This window comes from Eptesicus fuscus, chromosome 15 (genome assembly GCF_027574615.1).
Source record: "Eptesicus fuscus isolate TK198812 chromosome 15, DD_ASM_mEF_20220401, whole genome shotgun sequence".
NCBI classification, from domain to species: Eukaryota; Metazoa; Chordata; class Mammalia; order Chiroptera; family Vespertilionidae; genus Eptesicus; species Eptesicus fuscus.
The window spans coordinates 72,678,111-72,701,458 of NC_072487.1; the positions used below are offsets into that span (position 1 = coordinate 72,678,111).

Here is a 23,348-nt window from a genome sequence, read left to right on the forward strand (position 1 = left end):
ATACAATGTACTTTGTCTATCCAGCCCCCTATGACTGGATACTTACATTATCATCACTTCTAAATGTAATACATCGTTGACCGTGCCTTTAGATAAACCTTTGTTCCTTAGGGTAAGTGTGAATTTTTAAGCATTTGGACACATTATAACAAATTGATCACCAAAATGGTTGAATCCATTTACACTTCCACTTGTACAAAAGGGGTTTCTCCTTTAAAATACTTGATCTTTCCTTACTAACTTACTATTACTTTGTAAGATCCTTATCCATTGGAAAGATGAGATGGGATCATATTGTTAGTTTACATCCGTGGACTCCAGTGAGGGCCCCCTCCCTGCTGATTGGCCACTCGCACCCTCGCCCTGCATCTCCGTGAGTCTGGCTTTTTATGGCGCTGAGCTCCCTGTGGAAAGGGCCTGCTTTGGTTCTCATGTTACTACTGCTTTTTGCCAGTGTGTAGTTCGGCCTTTAATTTTGCTTTTCTTTATGTTTTGTGCCTTTGCCGTCACATTTTAGAAAGGTCTCCTCGATCTCATATTCTGGAATCTTATTTTTCCTGTTTTTAACATTTTAATCTAAAATTCATCTGTAATTTGTTTTGGTGTATGACATAAGGATCTGTTTTTCCAAATTATTTTTTATTGTCCCAGCACCACTTACTAAATAATCTTTCCTTTGAAAACAGTATTAGGAACTGCCTATTATCTGCTATGATATATTTTGTAGTGTGTGTCCTGTTCCTTTGACTTAAATGCATATTCTAGTGGGAGGATTACTTTTAATTTTGATATCCTCTCTTATTCTTTATAGTTGGTTTTCAAAATGTTTCTGGTAATTCTAGTTCAATTTTTTTACCCAGTTGATATTTAGAATCACTCTAAGTCTCATGGAAAATAACTTTCAAGATTTTGATTGAGAAATCATTGAAGTTATAACTGATTTGGGGAGAATGGTCATCTTTAAAATACTTGGTCTTTCCTTCTAGAAATGTAATGTGACTCTCCATTTATTCAAATGTCCCTCTTTATCATTCAGTAAAATATTATTCATTCCTAGATTTAAATGTTTTTCCTTTTTCTTTGCCCATGTTTTTAAACTTGGAATTATGTGTGTATAATTGTATTATATGTATGTGTACATATATGTGTACGTATGTAATTGTAGATATATGCATATATATATAGTTGGATTTTGAATATTCACTTTATACGTGGCCGCCTCTCTGTATTTGCTATTTCCAGTAGCTCCCAATTGATTTACTTGCGTTTTCTCGGTACACAACAATGTCATCTGCAAATACCGTTTTATCGCTTTGATAGCCGTGTACGGCATTTCTTTTTCGTGCTTTATAGACAAAGCAGCCAACGGTAGTGGCAGTAGCTTGCATTCTTATCTGGTTCATGACTTCAGTGGGCATGTTCCTAGTGTCCCGCAGTCAAGTCTGAGGTAGGCTGGCAATTTAGAATAGAGAGTTTGGTCGTGCTAAAGAAAGTTTCTCCTCCTCCTCCTATTTCCTGGGAGTCTTTTAAAAATTAAACTCAGGCACTTATTTTAATTAATTAATTTTTATTTATTTTTATTTTATTTTTCCATCACCATTTATCCCCTCTATGCCCTCTGCCTCCTCCACACCCTCCCTCAGTGACCAGGAGTTCTCTTTTTTCTAATTTGATACAAAAATAACTTCCAGAACCTGATTAATACAAAGCATTTTATTTTGATAATTTAGCATTTAGAAATGTATTGTTATACTTATGAAATAAATCCTACTTTACTATGGCACATTATTCTTTAAGTATAGTACTCGATTTTAAGCTGCTGTAAAGTTGGGTGTTTTCTATAAGTGAAACTGGGCTTAATGCTTATCAAGGTATTACTTTTGTGTGATCCGAGAATCAGCGGTTTTTCTTTCAAATGTAAGGACATTGTTAAAGTCTTGTCCTGTCTGTGCCTTGGGGGGGAGCGAATGAGAAAGCGTCCCTGTAAACGCTCAGCACCTGGAAGGAAGCGCGTGGAGCTGGGCACGCGGGGCGGGGCGGAACTTCCACTCCTTTCCCAGTGGCCGGCTTTTCTTTCAGGCTTTCTGCCTTTTCTGGAGTCAATTTTGTCATTCTTATTTTTTGAAAGAAAAGTCAGCCTTTTCATTTAAATTTTAAACTTTAGTGGTATAAATTATGCCTAAGAGTTTTTAATTTTAAAATTAATATACCTATGGTCAAATATATCCCTAATGTTATTGTTTTTTCTCCCCTTTCTTGGTTATCCTTGTTAAGGATTTATTTATTTTAATTTATCTTTTCAAATGACCAGTTTTTTATTTATGTATAAAGGCATTAGAATTTTGTTCTGTATTTCATTATTTAATTATATCTTTAGTTCCTTTTTTCTCATTTGGTTTTGCTTATTTTGTTTTTAAATCTTCTTGGGTTGAGTGGTCACCTCATTTGTTTTCAGGTTTATTTTGCTTTTGAATACAAGTATTTAAAGCTATATAGCTATATGTGTGTGTGTGTGTGTGTGTGTGTGTGTATTTGTGTATTTTTATGGTATTCTTACATATAGGACTCACATTTATAACATGTAGTAATTTTAGTGTTCATTGTCTCTCTGGCTCAAGTGTTAGAAAATACTTTTCCTGAGTGGTTGAGATAGATTTTATTTAACCTTTTCTTATTAATTTTTAATGTTATTACTTGGTGTTCAGAGAATGTAAGCTGTATAATTTTTTGTTTTTTAAAAATGTATTTAGACTTTCATTTTATGTGATCAGTTTTTGTCAATGTTGCATTGACACCGGAAAATATTTCTTCTTTCTGGAAGGCATAATGTTTGAGATACACACACACACACACACACACACACACACACACATACAACTGACTCTCTCTCTCTCTCTCTCTCTCTCTCTCCCATTCTTTGATCAAGTGCGATTGATGAGTATACTTATGTTCATATCCATATATGCATCCATTCGTCCTACTTGACCAAAGAATGGTAGCTTTTATTGGTCTGTGAATTTCTTCTCATGTCATCGTCATTTCTGAGCATCAGTGTTGTTTGTTTCGGTGCAGTGTTAGGCCACGAAGGTAGATGACTGTCTTTTACTCTTCCTCAAGGTGAAACCCCCCCTTTTTGTCCAGGTTGTGTTTTGGGCCCTAAGTTCTATAACGTTCTGGTCCCACGTTGGCTCTGAGGCACAGCTGTGAGCTCCGCTGCTCCTCCCTCTGCTCTGGCCACGTTAGGGCCCTTTTCAGGCCTTTGCTTCGGTTCTCCCACCGCAGAGCGCCTTCCTGTTCCCGTCCACATCCTCACCAGCCTCCAGCCTGCACCCCGGCCCCACTCTCCCTGGGACCCGTCCGTGGTGGCTCCTCCCGTGAGCACCGCCAGCTGCCTGTGTGCCTGGGCACAGCACACGCCTCTCCAGCTCCCTGCGTGTGCACATGATGAACTCTAAGGACAGAATAGTCCAGGCCCAGCACACGGGACGCATCCCAGCCCCACACAGTTACCTCGTTATTCGGGGACTGTTGCTGGTACTGGACTATTCTGTCCTTAGAGTTCATCATGAAACTAATTCATTTCTTAAAATTACTTTAAGAGCCTTATTCCAAAACTTTGACATGGGAAGTGCTATTCAGAAGCTTTCCCCCGTTCCCCGGTGACCACCGGGCAGCGTGGCCGGGAGCGAGGAGGGCGAGACCCCATGACCGCAGGTGCGCTTGTTCACTGCTCTCCTGTCTGTGCCGGGCCCGGCTCCTCCCACTCCGGCTCTGAGAAGTCAGCAGGGACGTTCCCTGTTCAGCAGCCACTGAGGGACTGCCGTGTGCCCCGCCCAGGGAACGAGTCTGGTTGGTAACACGCACTGCTCAGGGCAGAGGCCTGGGGGCAGCAGGTGGGTGCTTGGAGAGGTGGGGGCAGCGGGTGGGTGCTTGGAGAGCGAGGGTCCCCCCACACGGGCTGGACATGACCTGCCACCGTGAAAATTCAAATCCAAACTGGAAATCAGACGTGCCCTTCCGTCTGTCGAGATGGTCACAGAGAAGGCTCGTGGCGGCAGGCACGTAGCACAGGCGTCCCAGCGATCGAGCGTGGCACGGGGGCCGAGACCCTGCAGCCCTTCGTTCTCAGGCTGTCTGTCTGTCTGACAGGCCCGGCCCCCCGGTTCCCTGCCGTGAACGTGGTCTCGGAGCAGAGTGAATATGCCCACAGCACCTCCGTGCCAGGGCCCATTTCCAGAGGAAGGCAGGGCCTCATTCTTCATGGTTCAAAGTAAGGACAGCCTATCATTTGGGCAAATTTAGCCACTTCCTACCTTTCCTGCTCAGAGGCCTGGGGACAGGCCTGAACCTGGAAGGCTGGCCAGGCCCAGGCGCCCTGAGCCCCGCAGGATGCTGGGGTGATGGTTGTGCCGCCACCCGTTTGTCCTCTTGACCTGCTGGCCCCGAAGAAGCAGCTACGCCTGTGAGTGTCCGGTTGTAGGAACAGCAGCTCCTGTTACTGAACGACATCGCTCTCGTGCAGGAACTTGTTTAATCCCATCACCACCAGGGAAGCACGAGGGGTTATAACCGGGGAACTGAGAGGTTCAGAGAGGTTCAGTGAGTGTCCCGACGTCACACAGTAGGTCATGGCGGTGTCCGCTGGGCGCCTCCACTGTGCCTTCCACAGAATGCCACCATCGCCGTCCACGCCGTCTGCTCCCCACTGTACGTTCCTTCCACCTTCCGAGGTACGCTCCCCGAGGGAAGGCGTGGCCCCCTCCGTCTGTGCCCAGCATCCTGCTGTTATCAGAGATGACTGAGGGCTCTGCCGTCAAGTTCACATCACCCGATCCCTCCTCTGGGACGGCGGGGCCACCGCGCGGCTGGGCGAGGCACACTGCTGGCTCCCACACTGTGCAGAGCAAGGACCCCGGCCACCCTGGAAGGAAGCCCTGGCTCCCAGGGAGGTGGGGGACGCAGCCCATTTCCTCTCGTTAGGCAGCCTAACTGATGGCCGGCTGAGTGTGCAGATCTGTCCGGGGCCGGTGGACCTGCCCTGGCCCCTCGGCAGCCTGGGAACCAGCCCCGCGCGGCGGCGCAGATGGCCAGCCCCGGCGACAGAGTAAGCTCCAATATGTCTCGGCCACACGTCAGCCTGCAGCTTATTTGTCATGTCACAGCCTCCTGATTCAGGGCCACCTCCCTCCCGGTCCCGCCCCTCCCCAGGGAGGATTATCTACAGGAAACTGCTGAGTGTAGGGTTGGGGGAGTGGGGGGGGCGAGCAGGGCAGAGACAGGGGGTTTCCAGACACGCATTGGTCATTTATATGATGTTAATAACAAAACAAATGCGTAGCGTTTATAGTCTCAGCCCCTGTTGTAGCACTTCACGCAAACCATCTCTTCTCCTCATACAGCCCCAAGCGTGTAGGCAGCATCACCCCCAGCTTGCAGGTGCGGAATGAAAGCACAGAGAGCTCCGTTCATTTACCCAGAGTCACACAGCTCAGGCAGCTGGCCCAGCATCTGCCCTTGACCTCCACGCCCTGGGGTCCAGTATGTGGTCCAGGCTGAGGGCACTTGTCCCTTGCTTGGGGCTGGCACCCGAGCAGGAGAAATGGCACCTGGGATCAAGGAGGGTAGGGCAGCTGAGGGGTTCCCGGGGCGTCCTGTGGGCCTTGTGGGTGAACACCAGCTGCGCCCCTCAGCCTGAAATGGGGAGCACTAAGGCAGGCGGGTCTCAACTCTCTGGCTGTGCCGCGCCAGCACAGCCAAGGGTTGGGCGAGCCTGAGGGAGGGCCGGTGAAGGATGAAGAAGAGACAGACAAAGAGAATAAGCTGGGTCTAGGTGGATCTTCTGTGCCTGGCTGCGGCCACAGAACAGATCCAGACTGCAAAGCTGAGGCTTTATTTATAGTCAGGGGCAAACAAGGTGATTTACAATGTTCTTGTAAGTTTCACTTGTTTTGGCAGCACGTGCTGCCCCTCCCACAGCCCACTAGCTACCCAGGAAAGATCTAGGGAGCAGGCACAAGATCAAGCTTAATCATGCTTAGAGGGCTGTGCCCTCCAAGCTGGGACTTGTCTGTGACTTTGCCAGCAGGTCAGTCCGAGGCTTGACCCTATAACCGCTCCCTACATCTGGCCTTCTCCCACTGATGACATGGCCCCAGGTGGCAGTGGGCACCGCCGGGCAGAAAGGCCTGTGTCTGCCCTCGGGTGCAGCCTGGCTCCTCGCTGGTGACGTCTTGGCGTCTCTGGAAGGGCAGGGGTTAGAAGAGGAACAAGAGGACCGGAAGCTGAGTGTCCTCCCTCTGCCTTTCACCCCAAACCTGATCAGGAGCCAGGCCCTTCACCATCTGGGTCCTGGTTTCCTCGATTGTGGGAATAAATGGAGGCGGGAAAGCCTGGAAGGTACAGCGAAGGATCGGGGGGCTAGGGGGGAGGAGCAGTGGCCAGGCCGGTGGAAGGAGCCCCACTGCACAGTGTGGGCTGGGACCTGCCACCTCCAGGGAGCCTGCTGAGGGGGGTCCTGAGAGCCAGCTGCTCCTCGGTCCCTTAGTGCTCCCCGGAGGAGCCTGGAGCCCCGCAGAGCAAGGCTCTGAGAAGAGTGGGTTCAGTCAAGCCTGTACCCCAGCCGCATGGGTAGCGGGTGTTCAAACACTCTGAGGGCAGGAGGCAGAGAAAGGAGCAAAGGGCCCGGGGAGCTCCGAGGTGGGTCAGGCCTCGTCCCTCGCCTCCCATGGGAGGAAGAGAGGACACAGGAGGGCCTGGGCTGACTGAGCTGAAAGAGGCGCAGGAACCAGCCTGTGGGCAGGGGTAAGCGATGGAAAGCCGGTGGCATATAAAGCAGACGGGGTGAGTCCGCACTGGGTCCCGCCGCCGCTTGCCGAGTCTCCGGGTAAATTCCGCGCAGCGTGGCTGATTGAGGACACCTGGAGGCCGTGGTCTGGCTGTTAGGAACGTCAGTTTCATTCCGCAGCCCTCCTACTGTTCTGTGGGGTTTGTATGGAAAACCCATTCCCAGCAGCGCCCTGCACGACGGGGAGGCAGGGGTCAGCCCCTCGAGCCTCGTCAGGGGCGTGGCCGGCAGAGGTTCCTCCTTTTTCGCTGGTAGTTGTTACCAAGTGCCCCGGAGAGTCTTCATTTCCTGTGTGCACACACACAGGTGTGCGACACACATGCATGTACACTCGTGTGGCCACACACACATGCAGGCTCACACATAGACACACAACCAGGGCCCCCAAGTAGAATAAGCATCGTAAACGTGGAAGCCACACGGCCTTTCAGCCAGGCGTTTGTTCACCCTGAGCCTGCTCCTGGCTGGTCCTCTGCTTGGTTCTGGGCCATAAAAGGCGAGACAGGCCCTGCCCTTGGCCGTGGGAGTGCTCTCCCTCTGGAGTCTGCTGCCAGCACTCTGCTGTGCATGTGGCCGCGGCCCTGGGCCACAGTCCGTTTGGTGGTTTGGGGCAGCCGGCCTCCCGGGCCTTCAGGGCGTGTGGCTGTCCTGGAAACGGGTTGTGTCCTGAATGTTGCTGGAATGACGGGCCTTGCGGGGCCGCCTCCTGTGTGGGTCAGTGCGTGGAGAGTGTCCCAGCCAGCGGGGACGGAGGGGTGTCAGAGCCGGTCCCTGCCTGTGCTCTGCCAGGTGTGTTTGCGGTGGGGTGCAGGGCGGGGGAGGGGCCCTTTTTAAGCCTTTGCTTCGGTTCTCCCACCCAGAGCGCCTTCCTGTTCCTGTCCACATCCTCACCAGCCTCCCGCCTGCACCCCGGCCCCACTCTCCCTGGGACCCGTCCGTGGTGGCTCCTCCCGTGAGCACCGCCAGCTGCCTGTGTGCCTGGGCACAGCACACGCCTCTCCAGCTCCCTGCGTGTGCACGGAGGGAGGTTGGTTTTGCTTATTTTGGCTTTGCTTATTTTGAGGTTGGACATTTCAGTGGCTGTTGCCTCTCTGCCTGCTCGGACTTTGAAGGAAGCCCATTCCCCACTGGCCCTCGTGTGGAATAGGGGGCGAATAGGGTTTGGGTGAGCTTCTTGGCTGAAATAATTGGAATAGTAATTGGAATGCCTTGCGGGGAGGGAGAAGGGAAGTTCAAAGGTAATTGCTAACTGATGCCAAAAATAAAAGAACTGTGAAGTGCTCAGCAGGTTCACAGACCTTTCTTTTCCAGCCATTTCTGCAAATTGCAGGACAGTTCTTTGTCTGGGACCAGTGACCTGCTAACATGGGGGTGTGGCTGTAGGACAATGTGGTTTCATTCTAAATGCCCTGGAGTCAGGTCCCAGGTCTCCCCTAAGACAAGCCACTCCCCTCCTTTGAGCCTCAGGTTAGTCTCTGTCCGTGGGGGCTGTGGGAAAGACTCCTGCCTTGTCAGCTGAGGTGCGTGAGGATGACAGTCCCATTTCCTCAGCTCGGCGCGGTTTTGTTGAGCATCTGTTTTCGTCTGTGCTGGTGTCATACACACAACCCCATGCAGGAGCACCTCTGCGTCCCCAAGCCTCGGTTTTATCGTCAGCCTTGAGGTTGGACGTTGCGGTGGCTGTTCCTCTCTGCCTGCTCGGACTGTGAAGGAACCCCATTCCCCTCTGGCCCTCGTGCCCCGGGGTTCGGTGGGGGAGCTGGTGGGTCACACAGGCTTGGCCCCTGCTCACCTACGAGGCTCATGTGGTTTCTTTCTTGTTGCCGTGCCACCTATTCACACAACATGTGTGCACACATCACACGTGTGCACACATGGCAAAGTGCACACATCGCACGTGCCTGCATCACACACATCACACATGTGCATGTGTTACACACGTGCACACACATGCACACATCAGACACACACACACGGCTCCCCTTCTCTCTGAATTGTCATTGCCAAACCTGGTTTCCATCCAGGCCCGGGAGAGGGTTCATCAGGCCCTGACAGGGCAGAGGCCCCGAGAGAGAAGGTTTATCTCCTGAACCATCAGGAGAACCGAAGAGAGAAGGAGGGGGACATCGGAGCCGACCCTCCGACCGTCCGAGTGGGGCCGCTGAGCGCCCATTAGCACCTTCCTCGGCCCCGTCAGCAGTTTGAAACCTTCTCTCTCCTGAGAACTAGCCTTCCTGCTTTAATTTCCAAACTTCAAAGATCACTTTCGAAACAACGTTTTTCCAGTGAAATTCCGAAGGCTTTACACATGTGTGAAAGGGGGGGTTTGGCTGTTAAAACGTGTTTGCTCTGCCCCTCGGTCCCTCAGCTACAAAGGTTCCATGGCCGCCTGCGCTTTGTTCTCTTAAATATCATACCAGCTTGCTTACCCCCTCCCTCCTTCCCTCCCCTCCTTAACCCCGCCCCCCGGGAGCCCAGTGGGCACAGCAGGCTTCTGCCCGGGAAGAAATTTCCCTGCTGGGCACTCCCCCCACCCCACAGCTGCCCCCGGGCCCCGGTCTCTGTAAGGCGGGAGCGCAGGGGCCGGGATTGGCGACTGGACTGGTCACAGCCAAAGGGATTTTTTTAAATTTTTCGGTTACAGTTTGCATTCAACACTTCTTTATATTAGTTTCAGGTGTGCCAAAGGGATTTCAGAGTAAGGATGTTCGCAGTGGCTGGGGATGTAGGCGGGGTTGAGTTCCACCCTACGTGTCCTCGGCCCCACAGAGACCCGGCTGAGTAATTGGGGTGACACGCTGAGCCTCTGGTGCTCCATGTTACGGGGCTTTGCTGTCCTGAGAGATTTCAGAACAATAAGCTTTGATAAGCATCTTGGAAATCTCTTCCCAGTCCGGTCATGGGCCATAAATGTTTTCGTAGGATAATTCCCCAAAATAGTCCCAAAGGCCCAGATTTTAAAACGGCTCTTGAGCACATATTTCTCCCACGAAAATGTGGTAATATAAAAGTGAAACATTTTGATGAACTTGTAGAACTAATGATCTATAAATAAAAATCGACGTCATTTATAAGTTATTTAAATGAATTTTGTCACTAAAATAAATTCCTCCGCATATTACATCGCTGTTAGTAATTTAACGGTGAGTTTGTTCATGTAAAAAAGAATTGGGCGGAGACCAGGGTCCCCCCCAGCAGGCTGTGGGTGCACGGGCCCAGGGTCCGGTTTGCCCCTCCCGGTCCCCACCTCGGGATGCTCCACACGTTGGCACTCGCGGCTGAGAGCCAGGGGGGAAAGGGGCCCCCGGCTCCTCGGCCATCACGACCCGGGGGCTTCCTTTCCCCCGGGAAATGCTGTCTGCAGAGGCACGTCTCCGGCAGAAGCCCTTTCATCTGCGCTGAACCCCCGCCTGCGCCGTCGCAGTCCCTCCCCGCTCCTGGGGCTGTCAGTGCCGCCTCCCCCGCGTGGGCTCGCCGCGCCTCTCAGCACCCACTTGTACAAATAGGGGGGAAGGCCTGAGAACTCTCCAACCACCTCTCCTCCCGGGGTGCCCCGGGCTCGCTGCTTCTCCTGAACCAGAGAGAGCCCTGCGCCTCCTGCCTCCGCCCTCACGCCAGTTCAGCCCGCTCTTCCCAGCGGAGCTGCTCGCGAGCCGACCGGCTGGCTGCTCCGCGCATCCCCACGCGCCATGCCACGCTGGCCGGGGCTCACTCCCACGCAGAGCAGCGTCCAGCCGCTCCAGCCACATGCCACCTGTCACTGATCCCAGACTCCTCCGCACCCTCCCAGCCACCCCTCCGCTCTCCCAGGCCTCTGTGACTCCCCGGCCCTCCCAGCACCAGCGGGCGGCTCTTTGGTGGGGGTCAGTTTTTTTACAGAAACAATCACTTTGAGACAGTTCCTGCTTTTGTAGGAGGGAAGTTGGAGCGTAGCCCATTCGGGCTGATCCTCAGGTGCTGTGTCTGTTGGACTTGCTGGCCGACCAGACACCCCACTCTCGGCTTCCCGGTTTCACAGATTAAGCCATGTCAGGACCTTCAGGATTTCCACCAAAAATGGACACCCTGAGTGTTGTTACATTCTCAGTACCAAGAACAGCCTGTTTTAGGCGTAAGGACACGGTTCCCTCGACTCCTGCCTCCTCTGCATCTCATCCTCCTCAGACATCCCTGGGCCACCTGACCCTCCGCCTCCTCAGCAGGAGGAGGGGCTGGAGCGGCACGGGTTTAAGGGGGAATCTGGAGGCCACCTTGTGTTCTCACGGCCTCTGGCGACAGTGAAAGCACGACTTGGCACCCCAGAACTGCCCTGTCCTCTGATCTCTTTATCCTCAGAATTCTAACCGCCCCCCTCCACTGCCCTCACAGGTCCTCAGCTGTGCAGCGTAGGCCAGGCGTCCACTGTGCTGCCCGTTACTGTGGCAGCAGCTGCGGGCGCCCATTTCTCCCCAAGTCCCCCTCCCAGGGGGCGGGCCGCAGGAGCCGGGTGGAGGCGTGTGCCCCAGGAGCAGCGGCAGCCGGTGCCAGGCCAGGCCAGGGCAGTGGCGGGAGGACAGGCTCCGGGCGATCTCTGGACAGAGTCAGAGGCACCGCAGCCGCAGGAAGGAGTGGCTCCCTGGGTTTGATCTGCCTCTGCTCCCTGTGGCTGTGTGTCCCCGCCAGGTCGCGTGACTGCTGTTTGCAAGTGTCGCCCGTAAAATAGGGATGATGATGATGATGATGATGATGATACTACATCTCCCCCTCCCCCCATGGGATTATCATGTCAACACACAGGAAGCACCCAGGCCAGGGTCCGACTCAGCAGGAGTTCACATAGTGTGAGCTGCCACCACCACCCTCTGGGGCTTAAGGACCTGGTGGCCAGCGAGGTGTGGGGACAGGTCCCTGTTGCTGCAGGTCCCTGCTTGACCGTCCGAGTGGCTGACAGCAATGCCGTGCGGTCGGAAAACAGGCCTGCCTTCCCCGCCGCCCCGCCCTGCCCGAGGCTCCTCGGGGTCGTGTCTTTGTCTTAGAACGACACTGCCAGGGAGCAGTGTGCGTAGGTTCCCAAGTTTGTAATTAAAACAATTGAGAAACAATTTTCACTGTGAAAAAAAAGGAATAGCTGAACAGGACGTCTCTTGAAGCAGATGTGGTGCTGGGAGCCGTGTAGAGGTATTATTTTGTCATCAACCCAGCAGTTATCTCAAGGCTTAAAAGAAAGGAAGGGGACATCTTTTGTCCTCACCCAGCGTTTTTTAGCACCGAATATCATTTCACATTTAAAGGTGACAGCAATATCTTTAACGTTTTTCTATTGGATTAATAACGTTTAATGTTCACAGCAATAAAGCGAAATGTTTTCGTGAAGGTGCTTTATATCACTAGTGGAAAATTCAAGTAAAAAAAAAACACAAAAAAACAAGACCACACGCACAAAGTAATAGACGTCGAGAGCCGTCGACGCAGGGGAGCCGGGGTGGAGGTGGCTTTGTGGAGCCGCGGGTGTGCGAGGCCTGAGCCCCTGGCGGCGGGCTCCCGGGCCCTCGCCCACGCCCCCAGCCATTCATCTCCACCCGGCAGTGGAATATGACAATGTTAGCATTTTTCATCTCCCTGACGTTACCATTAATAAAGCAATGATCCAAAAGGGGCTCTGCTGAGTCTGTTCTTTATGCTCCCATCACTCACGGCGAGATAATTTCACACAGGATCGTTTTAAAATTAAACGGCGATAAAAGCGCTCTGCTGTTCTGTGTTCACCAGTTCATGGAAGTCTATCAAGTCATTAATGTGTCATGACAAACCGCTCGATGGCTACAAGAGTAATTAATTATTTGAATAAATAACAAGTTGAACTTGGGGCTTTGAACCTCAGTGACACCCGCATCCCATTAGGGGCGTCCGGGACCTGGCGGGGCACCGGTGCGCCGAGTCAAAACGCAGGCCAGGGCGCCGGGACGGCTGGAAAACAATTTCGTATAAACGCGGGGCGACGTGGCGCCGGGAGAGAGCCCAAGTGTCAGGTCCCCGCGCCCACGCGGAGTCCGGCGCTAAAGGTTCCCCTCGATCCGTGATGCTCCCGGAACAATGACACAGATTTTCATAATCACCATTCATCTCGGCATGTTTTCCAAGATAATTACAGCAATTACGAGTTGGGTTTCTTTTTTCTGTGCCCATTGTGGAGAGGAACAAGTGCTCATTATCCTGGATGGTTCAGAGAGCCCCGGGCTAAAGCTCTGTCATCGCCGAGCGCCTTCTTTCAAATCCTGAAAGTTCATCAGCGCCGGAGACGCGGCGGCATTAGCCGGCGCTATTATTACACCTTCAGGTTGCGCTCGTGTGGTTAGAGCGGATGGCTGGATTGTTCGGCGGGGGGACTGCTGGGCTCGGTTGGAATTACTGTCAGGTGGCGGGCGATGCCGTGACAGGTGCAGGCAGACGGGCGGCAGCTCACCCCGTCTCCACCGCGGACTTGCACAGCGAGCTAATGACCAGTGTTTGGAGAATGCGTTTTCGTGACATGCCCTTTAAAGGTTAATATCAAATCGGAAATCTGGGTAATGCGTGGCACTGCACTTCACAGACACAGCCCCTAGGCAGGAAGCCGCACACGCCCCGGTGTTCCCCAATCGCGGTGGGTGTCGGCCGGACGTCAGTTCTGCCTCGAGCCGCCCCCGTGGGCCGGAGAGGGTGTCCGTGACTGAGTTTTGGGAGGTGACACAGTGCTCTCTGCAGAAGCCATTTCCACAGGGAAGCGTTTCTTGAAAATCCTGGTGATTGGAACTGGAGCTGCGTGGACCTGCGTGTGTGTCCGGAGTGGGGACTCCTGCGCCCCATCGGAAGAGGGTGCGCAGGTCGGGGCCGCTGGATCCTCAGGTGTGGGAGCAGGGCGAGGGTGGAGGGTAGGCGGGGGAACGGGGCCACAACCTGCCGGCAGCCGGTGCGGGCCTGGCTGCGGCGTCTGGACGTCCCCTGTAAACTTCAGGAAACGGTGGACGTTTTTAAGGGAAGGGATGCTAACAAGGAGAGACACCTGCATTTGAAAGCGAACCCCCAAGACCCCTGAGGCGGGCGTACCGCCTTGGCCACGCGTGCGTACCGCCTTGGCCACGCGTGCGTTTCCCTGGTCGCATGATCCTCCTTAACACTCCAGGCCCACGGGCTGCCGTTCCCCTTCCCGCTCCCACCTTCGGGTGCCGTCTTCGTGTCCCGCAGGGAGCTGTTCCGACCACGTTCTCCGTACGGTGGACGTGCCAGGGGTTTTGTCCTTACTTGGAGCAAAACGCAGGTGGTCTCCGCCCCAGGCCAGTAAGTACTCAGGAAGTTTTAAAAAGCTTTCTGTGGCCGAGGGAGAATGTTCTAGTTCGTGTACTTGGAGTTCCTCGTGGGCGTTGAGTGTGGGCCACTGCCCGGCCCTGCTCACTGGACTCCCGCCTCCCCCTCCTGCCGCTCAGAGACCAGGGAGCCTCCAGCCTCCGGGAGGCGGTTCTGCTGCAGAGCCCCTCCCCCCACCCAGGCTGCTCTGAGGGCCCTCAGACCCCCCTCAGGACGCTGGACTGTGGGAGGGGGTTAGTGGCAGGCATTTGTGTAGAGATGGGGACTGAGGAATGGGGGGCGGGTGGGGGAATTTCCTAACTGCCAGCTAGAAGCTCGGAGAACCTTGGTTTGTGGTGTGAAGGCACCTTGACCTTAAAGAGCACGGCCCTTCCCACGGACCCGACCCCGGGGGTTTCTCCCCTTGGCATCCCGGCGCTTGTCCAGGGCCATCCGGCAGCCTGGGCCCGCCTGGGGCTGCTCCTGCTCCACCGGGGCGGCAGGTGCCAGGGAGGGCCTGGTCCGGGGCCCCCAGCAGGTCCCCCTGGGCAGGCCGTGCTTCCGCGCCTCCAGGTGCCTCTCGGTTGGGACTCCCAGCCCATTGGCTCCACAGTGTGATGTGGCCGCCCTTGGGCTCCACGTAGAAGACGGTGGAGGAAGAGAAGGCCTGCTGCCTCAGAGAGGCACCGTCCTCTACGCCGTGACATGGCGACGATGACGATGGCCGTTCCTGAGCGTCGTTCACGCCTGGGCCTTGTGTTGTTAGCGCACCCAAATGTCCCAGCAGCCCAGATGGCATCCCTCCTCCTGCAGTCGAGGAAAGAGGGGCTCAGAGATTAAACATTTGTCCTAAGTCAAAGGGGCGGGGGCGGAGGACCTGGTCCGAATTCAGTCCCGGGGCGAAGCACTGGCTGTGAGCTCGGAGGCTCGGCTGTAGCTGCCACGTGTGCAGTCACGGCACCTGCACGTGCTTCCTGGCAGGCCGTCCTTCTCAGCAAAATGAAGCCGCTGGAGAGGTGCGGCCTGCAGTTCTGTGAGCTGCTGGGGCTCAATGATCAGCCACCGGCCCCTCCCCCCCCTGCCTGCCCTGGCTCAGTCCTTCACAATTCGTGTGGGAAATGCCAGCGACTGAAGGGGCTGCGCTGGCCCCTCGGTGGCGGCTCCCCCCGCAGAACAGCAGAGTGACACTCAGAGGCTAAGCACTGACCCGACGCCCCACGAGTGGCCGAGCTCACGCGGTCTGACCCCGTGCCCGCTCCGTCCTCCCCCGGGGGCCGCCTCCCGTGTGGGACTCTGGAGGCTCTCCACGCGCTGACAGATCACTCCGTGGGCTTAGGAGTGACATGACAACACAGATTGCCGTGGGGCCGAGAAGGAAGTTGCTGGCCTGTGTAGACTCAATTGGAATGTCAGCGAGTAGACAGCCCTGAGGCGTCTACAAACGTCTCCCAGAGAGTATCCCCAGCGCGAAGTCACCAAGAATGCAGAGCTCCTTGGCGTGCTGGTTTGCAAGGGAGTTTTGAGAGATGGCCGTGAGATCTTCAGTCCTCGGCATGTCCCACACGAATTGCGAAGGACTGAGCCAGGGCAGGCATGGCGGGGAGGGGCCGGTGGCTGATCATTGAGCCCCAGCAGCTCACAGAACTGCAGGCCGCACCTCTCCAGCGGCTTCATTTTGCTCAGAGAAGGACGGCCTGCCAGGAAGCATGTGCTCCCCGCCGCCTCGCAGGTGCCGTGACTCGAGCTCACTTCACACCGCTCGGCAGCGGAGCAGATAGCGACCGAGGTGCTGGCAATGGAGTCTTTTTTTTTTTAATTTTAGATTTTCTACCACATGATTTTGTGACGGACAGGCGTGTTGAAATGAACGCTTGTGTTGATTGGAGCCTTTGTTGTTGTTGTGGAGACATCAGTGAGGAAGGGGTTGGCGGCCCTGAGCGACGGTGGGTGCCCAAGGCGATGGGGTGGCCCTGGCCGGAGCCCTGGGGAGTTGGTCAGCGGGGGGGGGGGGGGGGGGCTTGGGTTGCGCCTGCAGCCGTCCCAGGTGTGTGCTTGGAGGGGAAAATTCAGGGGTGGCTCTGAGGGACTGCCTTGGCAAGTAAAATTATAGTTCTCATCGGAAGGAAGACGCAGGGCTGTAACCACATCCCGCTGCCCAAGTCCCCACAGGTTCATGGCACAGCTGCCTGTGCAAGCAGGAGTCCACGTTCATGTCCAACAGATACGGCGTGCAGATCGGCCACTTCCCCACGCACAGCACCCGGGCGTGCGGGGCAGTTGGGAGGAAAGCCCCCCACACCTTCTCCTTCTTCGGCATGGGGGAGGCATTAACACAGGAGCAGATTCGAGCTTTGTTTGTTTAAACCTCGCAGGTCCCGTGAGCTCTCCCTGTCCTCTGGGTTCGGGTGCCTGGCTGTAAAGAGAACAGTTGAATGAGCTCATTGTTTCCTGTTTTTTTCTTTAATGTATTTTACAAACACTCCGGTGACAGGCCTGACACGCTGATTCCTATGTAGTCGCACTTCAGTTTGGGATTACAGCATTAATAACAGAGTTCCATGCATCATGCCATCTTTAAGCATGATCGTTATGATAAAGGGCATACTCTTAATTACAGGCCTGCTTAATTACAGCTCTGCCGGAGCGCTCGCGTTGTTTAGGAGAATGCTAATTGTGCTGCGAGCCCGCGGCACTTCCTCGCTTTCATCTGCTGCAGGTCGCTCGCTCGGTGCGCGGATCAGCGTTTTGTTCAAACTGCCACCAAAAACAAGTTTAAAAAGCAAAATTAGTACACTGTGCTGGTACTCAAAGGAAACCGGCCTGCCCGTCACGTTTCCTTTCTCCCCCACAGCAGCCCCGAGGGAGTGCTGTATCGTCCCCATTTTACAGACAGGGTCACCAAGGCTCAGAGCGTTGAGGCAGCCTGCTGGCCACACACCTGCCACCTGCTCAGTTGGAGTTAAGGCCCCGGTCTGTTGACCCCCAGCCCATCCTCCCCGCCACCTCCCCAGCATGACCCCCCCCCCCGAAAGCTGGCCTCGGGCTTGAATCCTGGCTCCCTCCAGCTCCATAATTGCTCTGAGCCTCAGTTTCCCTAATAACAACCTGCAAGTGACCGTGTTGAGGGTTACCTAGCCTGGGGTTTGGGTTTCCTTTCCTTTTCTTTCTCTGTAGAATGGGGCTGGGGACAGGTTGGGTTACCTCTGAGCTTGGGGAGGGGTGGTCTTTGCTGTGTCACCGGGGAGTCGAGGGACTGCCCTGTCCCGGGAAAGCTGCTTTGGCCCATGAGGGAAGGCAGGCTCTGTGTCTGCCTCTGGGTCGTGACCACAGATCAGTCAGGCCTGTCTGTGCGAGCCTCTTGGAAACCCCGGGCAGGTGGGGGAGGAAGATGGAGCCCGGACAGTGGCTCCCTGAGGGCAGGGACCTCGCTCAGCTGTCTCCCCTTCCCCTCCCCCCTGTGTCATCCTGAGAGGGCTCGGCGGTAGACGATCTAGAACACACATCAGCCTCTGTGCACAGAGCAATGAAGACAAAATACTGGCTTCAGCTGGGAGGGAAGGAGGGAGGGAGATTTATGAACATGCGTTTGGAGCACATGAAAAACTTGTGCCGTTGATTTTAAGAATTATGTTTGGCAAACCTCTAGATATTTTAAAACATGAAAAGGCTGCCCAGATAAGGAGAGTCTAAATGAATGTTATAGAATTAGAAGGGGATTTAGCGGTCCCACAGATCAGCTTTGTACCCAACACACAACACCTACCCCCCCCAGCTCCCCGACACATGGCCACCTGCCTGGCGCTCCCCACCCTGCTCTGCTGGCCCTTCCTCGGGTCCCCCCAGAGGAGGGCAGCTCCCCTCTGCACCTCACCCCACCTCTGCCCCTCCCCCTGTGACAGTGCTGGGCGTACGTGTGATCACCTTCCAGCCTCCTCCTCCTGGGCCAGGGCCCCCGTCGGCTGACCTTCCGTGTGCTGGCCCAGCACTGGGACCCACCCAGTGGGGCCACAGTGAACGAGAGTGGACAGGATCGGGCCTCGTGGAGCGTCAACCTGACGGCATCCTCTCCTCCCCTCCCTGGTCTGGCTTCGGTTCCCCACCGTCCTGGGCCTCCTTGGAAGCTGTGGGTCCCGCACTGAGCTCCGGCTGAGATGGCGACCGCCTGGCTCTGGTGCCAGGACTCAGCCTGTGCCTCACCGTGGCATCCCTGCCCCTTTCCTGTGGTGAAGTCACATGAGTGTCTGTATCTTCTGCTGTGACCCCACACCCTTCCATTCCGCCTGATACGACTGGTTTGGGGCCTAAAGTACCGACTGGACTTAATGACCGTGCGTGACGCCCACCCATCTGTTAAGGTTAGCCCAGGATCCTGACTTTCTGAGGTCTTTCTTGGATTTCTCTCTGTTACCAGTTTATAAACTGCCCTCCCTGACCCCCCGTCAGCCACATCCTGTATAATAAAAGGGTAATATGCAAATCGACCCAATAATGGAACTACCGGTCGCACTGACCACCAGGGGGCAGACACTCTATGCTGGAGCTGCCCCCTGGTGGTCAGTGTGCTCCCACAGGGGGAGCGCTGCTCAGCCACAAGCCGGGCTCATGGCTGGGGAGCCCAGCGGTAGTGGCGGGAGCCTCTTCTGCCTCCTCAGCAGCGCTGAGGGTGTCCGACTGCGACTTAGGCCTGCTCGGAGGGGGCCTAAGCTGTCAATTGGACATCCCCCGAGGGCTCCCAGGCTGCTAAAGGGTGCAGGCCGGGCTGAGGGATACCCCTCCCCCCCCCCCCCAGTGCACGAATGTCGTGCACCCGGCCTCTAATATTACACAAGCATACTGTGCACGTCTTCATTGAAGTCATTGATAACGCCTGGGCAACCAGAGAGATTGCTCCAGGTCAACATCAATCTGTTAATCAGCTGCTTGGGCATCTAGTCCAGCCAGTTAGGGATTCCCCCTTCACATTGTCAGCCGTATTTATCCATCTCATCCACATGGGTAACATGAGACGTTTTGTCACGTGCTTCGCAAAATCCACATTCCTTCCTCCCACCATAATCTTTAGATTTTTTAAATAAATGCAGTTTGGCAGGCAGATTGTCGGTCTGGCAAACCTTTGCTGGCGCCTGGGGACTCTGCCCCCGAGTGAGGAGCTCCACCCGTGGGTGGAAGTGCCTGGAGCGAGCTCGTTCCGATCCCAGCCACCGCATCCTGGCCGCTCGCTCTCCTTCCTCTGAGTGTGAGCTCTTCCATTTTCTAGAAGACTGTGAAGAGCCTCTGACAGAGCCTGTCCTTCTCTCCTGAACTCTGAGATAAAGGGGTCCTTCGTCCCAAATGTCCTCCCTTCTCTCCACATGGCATCGCTCTGGCCTCTGTCTTCAGCCTCCTCAGTGCTTCTGTGAAGAATTTCCCTTGAGCCTCCACCCCACACCTCGATCGCCCACTTGGCGGGTTAGCCCTCGCTCAGTCCCAGCAGCCCCCGCCGTGCTCCGGGCTCTCCCGGGTGGAGCGGGACCTCTCCCTGGACGGCAGGCGGGGAAGGCCTGCTGGGGGGTGCACTGTCTCCCCCCTCCCTCCAGTCTCTTAGGAGCTAAGATCAGGCCTTGTAAAACGCTACATATGTGGGCACATGTATGTATACGTGTGTATATAGGTGTATAATGTAAAACGTATGTTGCCTATTACCTGAATATGCTGTAAGATAGACATGACACATTATACGTTTATCTCTGTAAAAGTGGATATTATACAGGGGTGGCAGAAGTAGGTTTACATCTGATTATATGGAAACAGACATGCAGGTTATGATTATTGCTGCAGCTTTATTAACTCAAAAAAAGGCCGCAATGCAACTATACATAGATGTACATGAAAATGCTCCTACTGCTAATATCCAAGTCTTGCAAGTTACTTTTTTCTGGGTCTTTTTCCCCTCAGTTTTTATTACATCCTTCCGAGTCCAATCAGCTGACCTGGGCAGGGCCCTTCCCCGCCCGTCACAGCTGGCGCGGCAGGAGCTGACCAACAGTCCAGGGGCCACCACGGCCCAGAATGCAGTCATGTTTCTAGATCTTTCTTCTGAAACACGTGACTGTCAGTTGGAAGGAGGGATAAAAACCCGATCCAGGGGCCTGAGGGCCCCACGCCTGGATGTGACCCTCAGCTGAGAGCATGTCTAACGCGCCTGCTGCGGCCCCTCCAAGCTCAGCTCGGCCCTCAGCCTCCGGCACCCCGTCCTGCTGGCAGCCCCTCCCCGGCTCCTGCCCCTCACAGGCCGGAGGCCAGGCTCCGGGGCGGGCGCCGGGCCCTCTGCTCTCACCGCTCTTGTCCACACAGCTGCCTGCTCTTCAGGGGACGCGGGGGCGTCTGCCTCCCGCACCAGCTGAGTCCCTGTGTGCACGGCCCCTGGGCCTCACGCCCCTGCGTGCAGGCTGGCTGGCTCCAGCCACAGACTGGCTTGTGCTGTCTGTGCTGACGTCTCAGTTATTTAACATGGTGCTATCTACAATGCCCTTTTCTCTCTTCTCTTTTGCAGCAATGGATGGTGTGCCTTTTATGATTTCAGAGAAGTTTTCTTGTGTTCCAGAAAGTGTAAGTGTCATGCATGACTTCCCTTCCCTTCCTCCACCCCAGCCTGAGCTCCCTCTGCCCCGTGGCACGGTGGCATGCAGGGCTCTCCTGGTGGCCCTCACACCCCGCCTATTAGGGTCATTTCTGCTGGCGTATCTACCCTCCCGCGGGCCCCCCGCCCCCCACTGCTGGTTGGAAGCTCAGCCCTGCAGCCAGCGACAGGCTGCCTGAGGCGGGGGGGGGGGGGGTCAGGCCCCTCTGAGCCTGGCGGCCCGTGCTGCCCGTGTAGGTCCTTGAGAACGAGTGAAAGGGGGGGCCAGAGGGACTAGCAAACTCAGATGCAGCCAAGCCCTGTTGCTTCAAACGTGACGGTTAATTGGACTGAATTTCACTTGGTGTCCCCGTTCAGCTTAATTTGGGGTTTTATTTAACGATGATGATGTCCTACCGAAAAGGGAGGCTGCCTCGTTTTCCCATTTTAATTGCTACTCTGACCCCGTGTTCTCTGCTCTCTCCCGGAGGGAGGCCGGTCCCGTGGGCTGGGCCGGCCCAGCTCGCAGTGCCGGGCAGCGGTGGCTTTCCGTTCACTGCCGGCCTCGCCACCGGCCGGCATTGACACCCCTGCCGGGAGCCACCAAGGCCCGCGCCCGCCCCGCGGCCTTTAGGACGGGGGCGCTGAGTGGGTGCCTGGGCCTGAAGGCAGCGCTCAGACCTGAGAGGAGGCGCCCACCACCAGGCCCCCCTCCGGCTGCCTGCCCCCCAGGCGGCCGTGGCCCTCCCTCCGCTGTGCAGGCCTGGCCCACGCTGGCTCCATAGCCTGGCTCCTGGGTTTTTGTCCTTTCCGGAGAAGTTTGCTTTAAGCAGCTAATAAACGTGAAGGCCTGGTGGGGGCACCAGCTGAAGAATCCGTCAGTGTTTTTCTTGGATCCGACTTAAAGCCACCCGGCTTGCCATGTGACCGGCTCTGTAGTTTCCATTTCCATGAAATATAATAGGCCTCCTCTGAACCCTTCTGGTAAGCAGCTTAATCTTGAAAAATGCTCCTGACGTGACACGCGGAGCATGAGTAACTTCAGCCGACTCCACTCGGCCGCGTTGCCATGGCGACGCTGGCGCCTCTCCCGCCGGCTCCGGGGAGAGGCAGCTCTGTCCTGCGCACCGGCTCCGGCTCCGGTCGGGAAGTTTAGTGGGGCAGTTAGGCCTAATGATACAACAGCTGGACCTCAGCTGGATCCCGGCAGCCCGGGCAGGCGGCCCATGTGCGCCGCGCGGCCTGGCAGCAGGCGAGAGCCAAACTGCTCTCTGGCTACGGGCAGCGCAGCCCGGAGCCCGGTGCCTAATTTGGTGGCCCTGCCCCAAGATCGCCCTCACTAATGGGCTGCTGCCCGGGCGCTGCCGACTCAGCAAGTGCCCGAGGCGCGCGGAGCGGGCCAAGCCCGGTGCCGGCAGCTTCCCCGTGCTCCCCTCACCGAATCCTCCCCGCTGCTCCGGCAGGAGGGGCGATGACGGAGCGAGGGAACCTGAGGCCGGTTTTGGATCCCGGGCCTTGGGCTCGGAAACGGCCTCTTCCTCCCTCGTCTCACAGGAGACCCCGGCCTGGCTCAGGCTCTGCCCCCTCGGGCTGCAGTTCAGAGCCAGAAAGGCCCTGGGCTCAGGAGGCTGGGCCGGGGCCGCTGGGGGAAGGAGAAGCCCATGTGCCCAGAGGGGGCCGGACGGGCTCAGCCCCCGGTCTCTGGGCCTCCCGCCGACTCTCGGGGCCACGTGTGTTGGATTTTTCATGCCGTCTGTTGAAAAGCCAGCATCTTTTATTAAAAGGTCCCCCATATTCATGAAATTATAGAAACACACATCACAATGTGGTATTATTTTTCACCACCTTTCGTTTCGCAAACGATCATTGATAGGCGGTGATTTCATTCACCTTGCGTTTTCAAGACCTGGAACTCGCCCAGCTCCTTCCCTGGACCCTGAGTCCTGGAGGAGAGACTCACTGCCTGCCTCCTGGCGGCCTCCGGGGCGGCGTGGGCAGCTCCAGCCCCACAGCGTGGAAGGAAAGCAAACGGCTTCCCACGCGGAAGGGGACGGGGAGGGGCGTTACTGGGGACAGTCCCTGTCTTTCTGGACGGCGTGACCCTCCTGGGTGCTGAAGGCAGATGCCTAAGCAGCCCTCCCTCCACAGGGCACCCACCCCCCTGCCAGCCAGGCTTTCTGGAAGTGCCCTCACTGATCCCTGCAGGGCCACCCTGACGGGTACCGGGTTCCGTGGAGAGGGTGGAGGGAACCCTGGATCACACGGGGGCGTGAGGGCACACGCTGTGCCCGACAGCCAGCCTGAAGGCGCCGTTCCAGCCTAAAAGGGCGACGTGGTCTGTGCTTTCAGATGCAGCCCTTTGACCTGCTGGGAATCACCATCAAGTCTCTGGCGGAGATTGAGAAAGAGGTAAGACAGGGCGGGGAGGGGCTGGGCCGGCTCGCGCACCCCTGGGTCTCTCCTTGGTTAGGGATCTGCTCCGGATCAGGAAGGACCGGGGTGTGGGGTGCCCTTTGCAGAAAACCACTTCCACGTCGCTCACATTTATCGCTTGGAAAAAGCAACCCCTTTGAACGTGTTTATTACTTCGTCAATATGCCCAGC

The 23,348-nt window shown here is 55.8% G+C and overlaps 1 protein-coding gene across 2 annotated transcripts in view; it reads left to right on the plus strand.

The window, feature by feature from the left end:
- MVB12B (multivesicular body subunit 12B) overlaps positions 1-23,348 on the plus strand; it is a 139,100-nt gene that overhangs the window by 100,060 nt on the left and 15,692 nt on the right. For both annotated transcript variants that reach the window (XM_054727427.1, XM_054727428.1), the window contains exons 8-9: positions 20,679-20,734; positions 23,094-23,153. In XM_054727427.1, the coding sequence (XP_054583402.1) occupies positions 20,679-20,734; positions 23,094-23,153 (116 nt within the window). The remainder of the gene's footprint in view (positions 1-20,678; positions 20,735-23,093; positions 23,154-23,348) is intronic.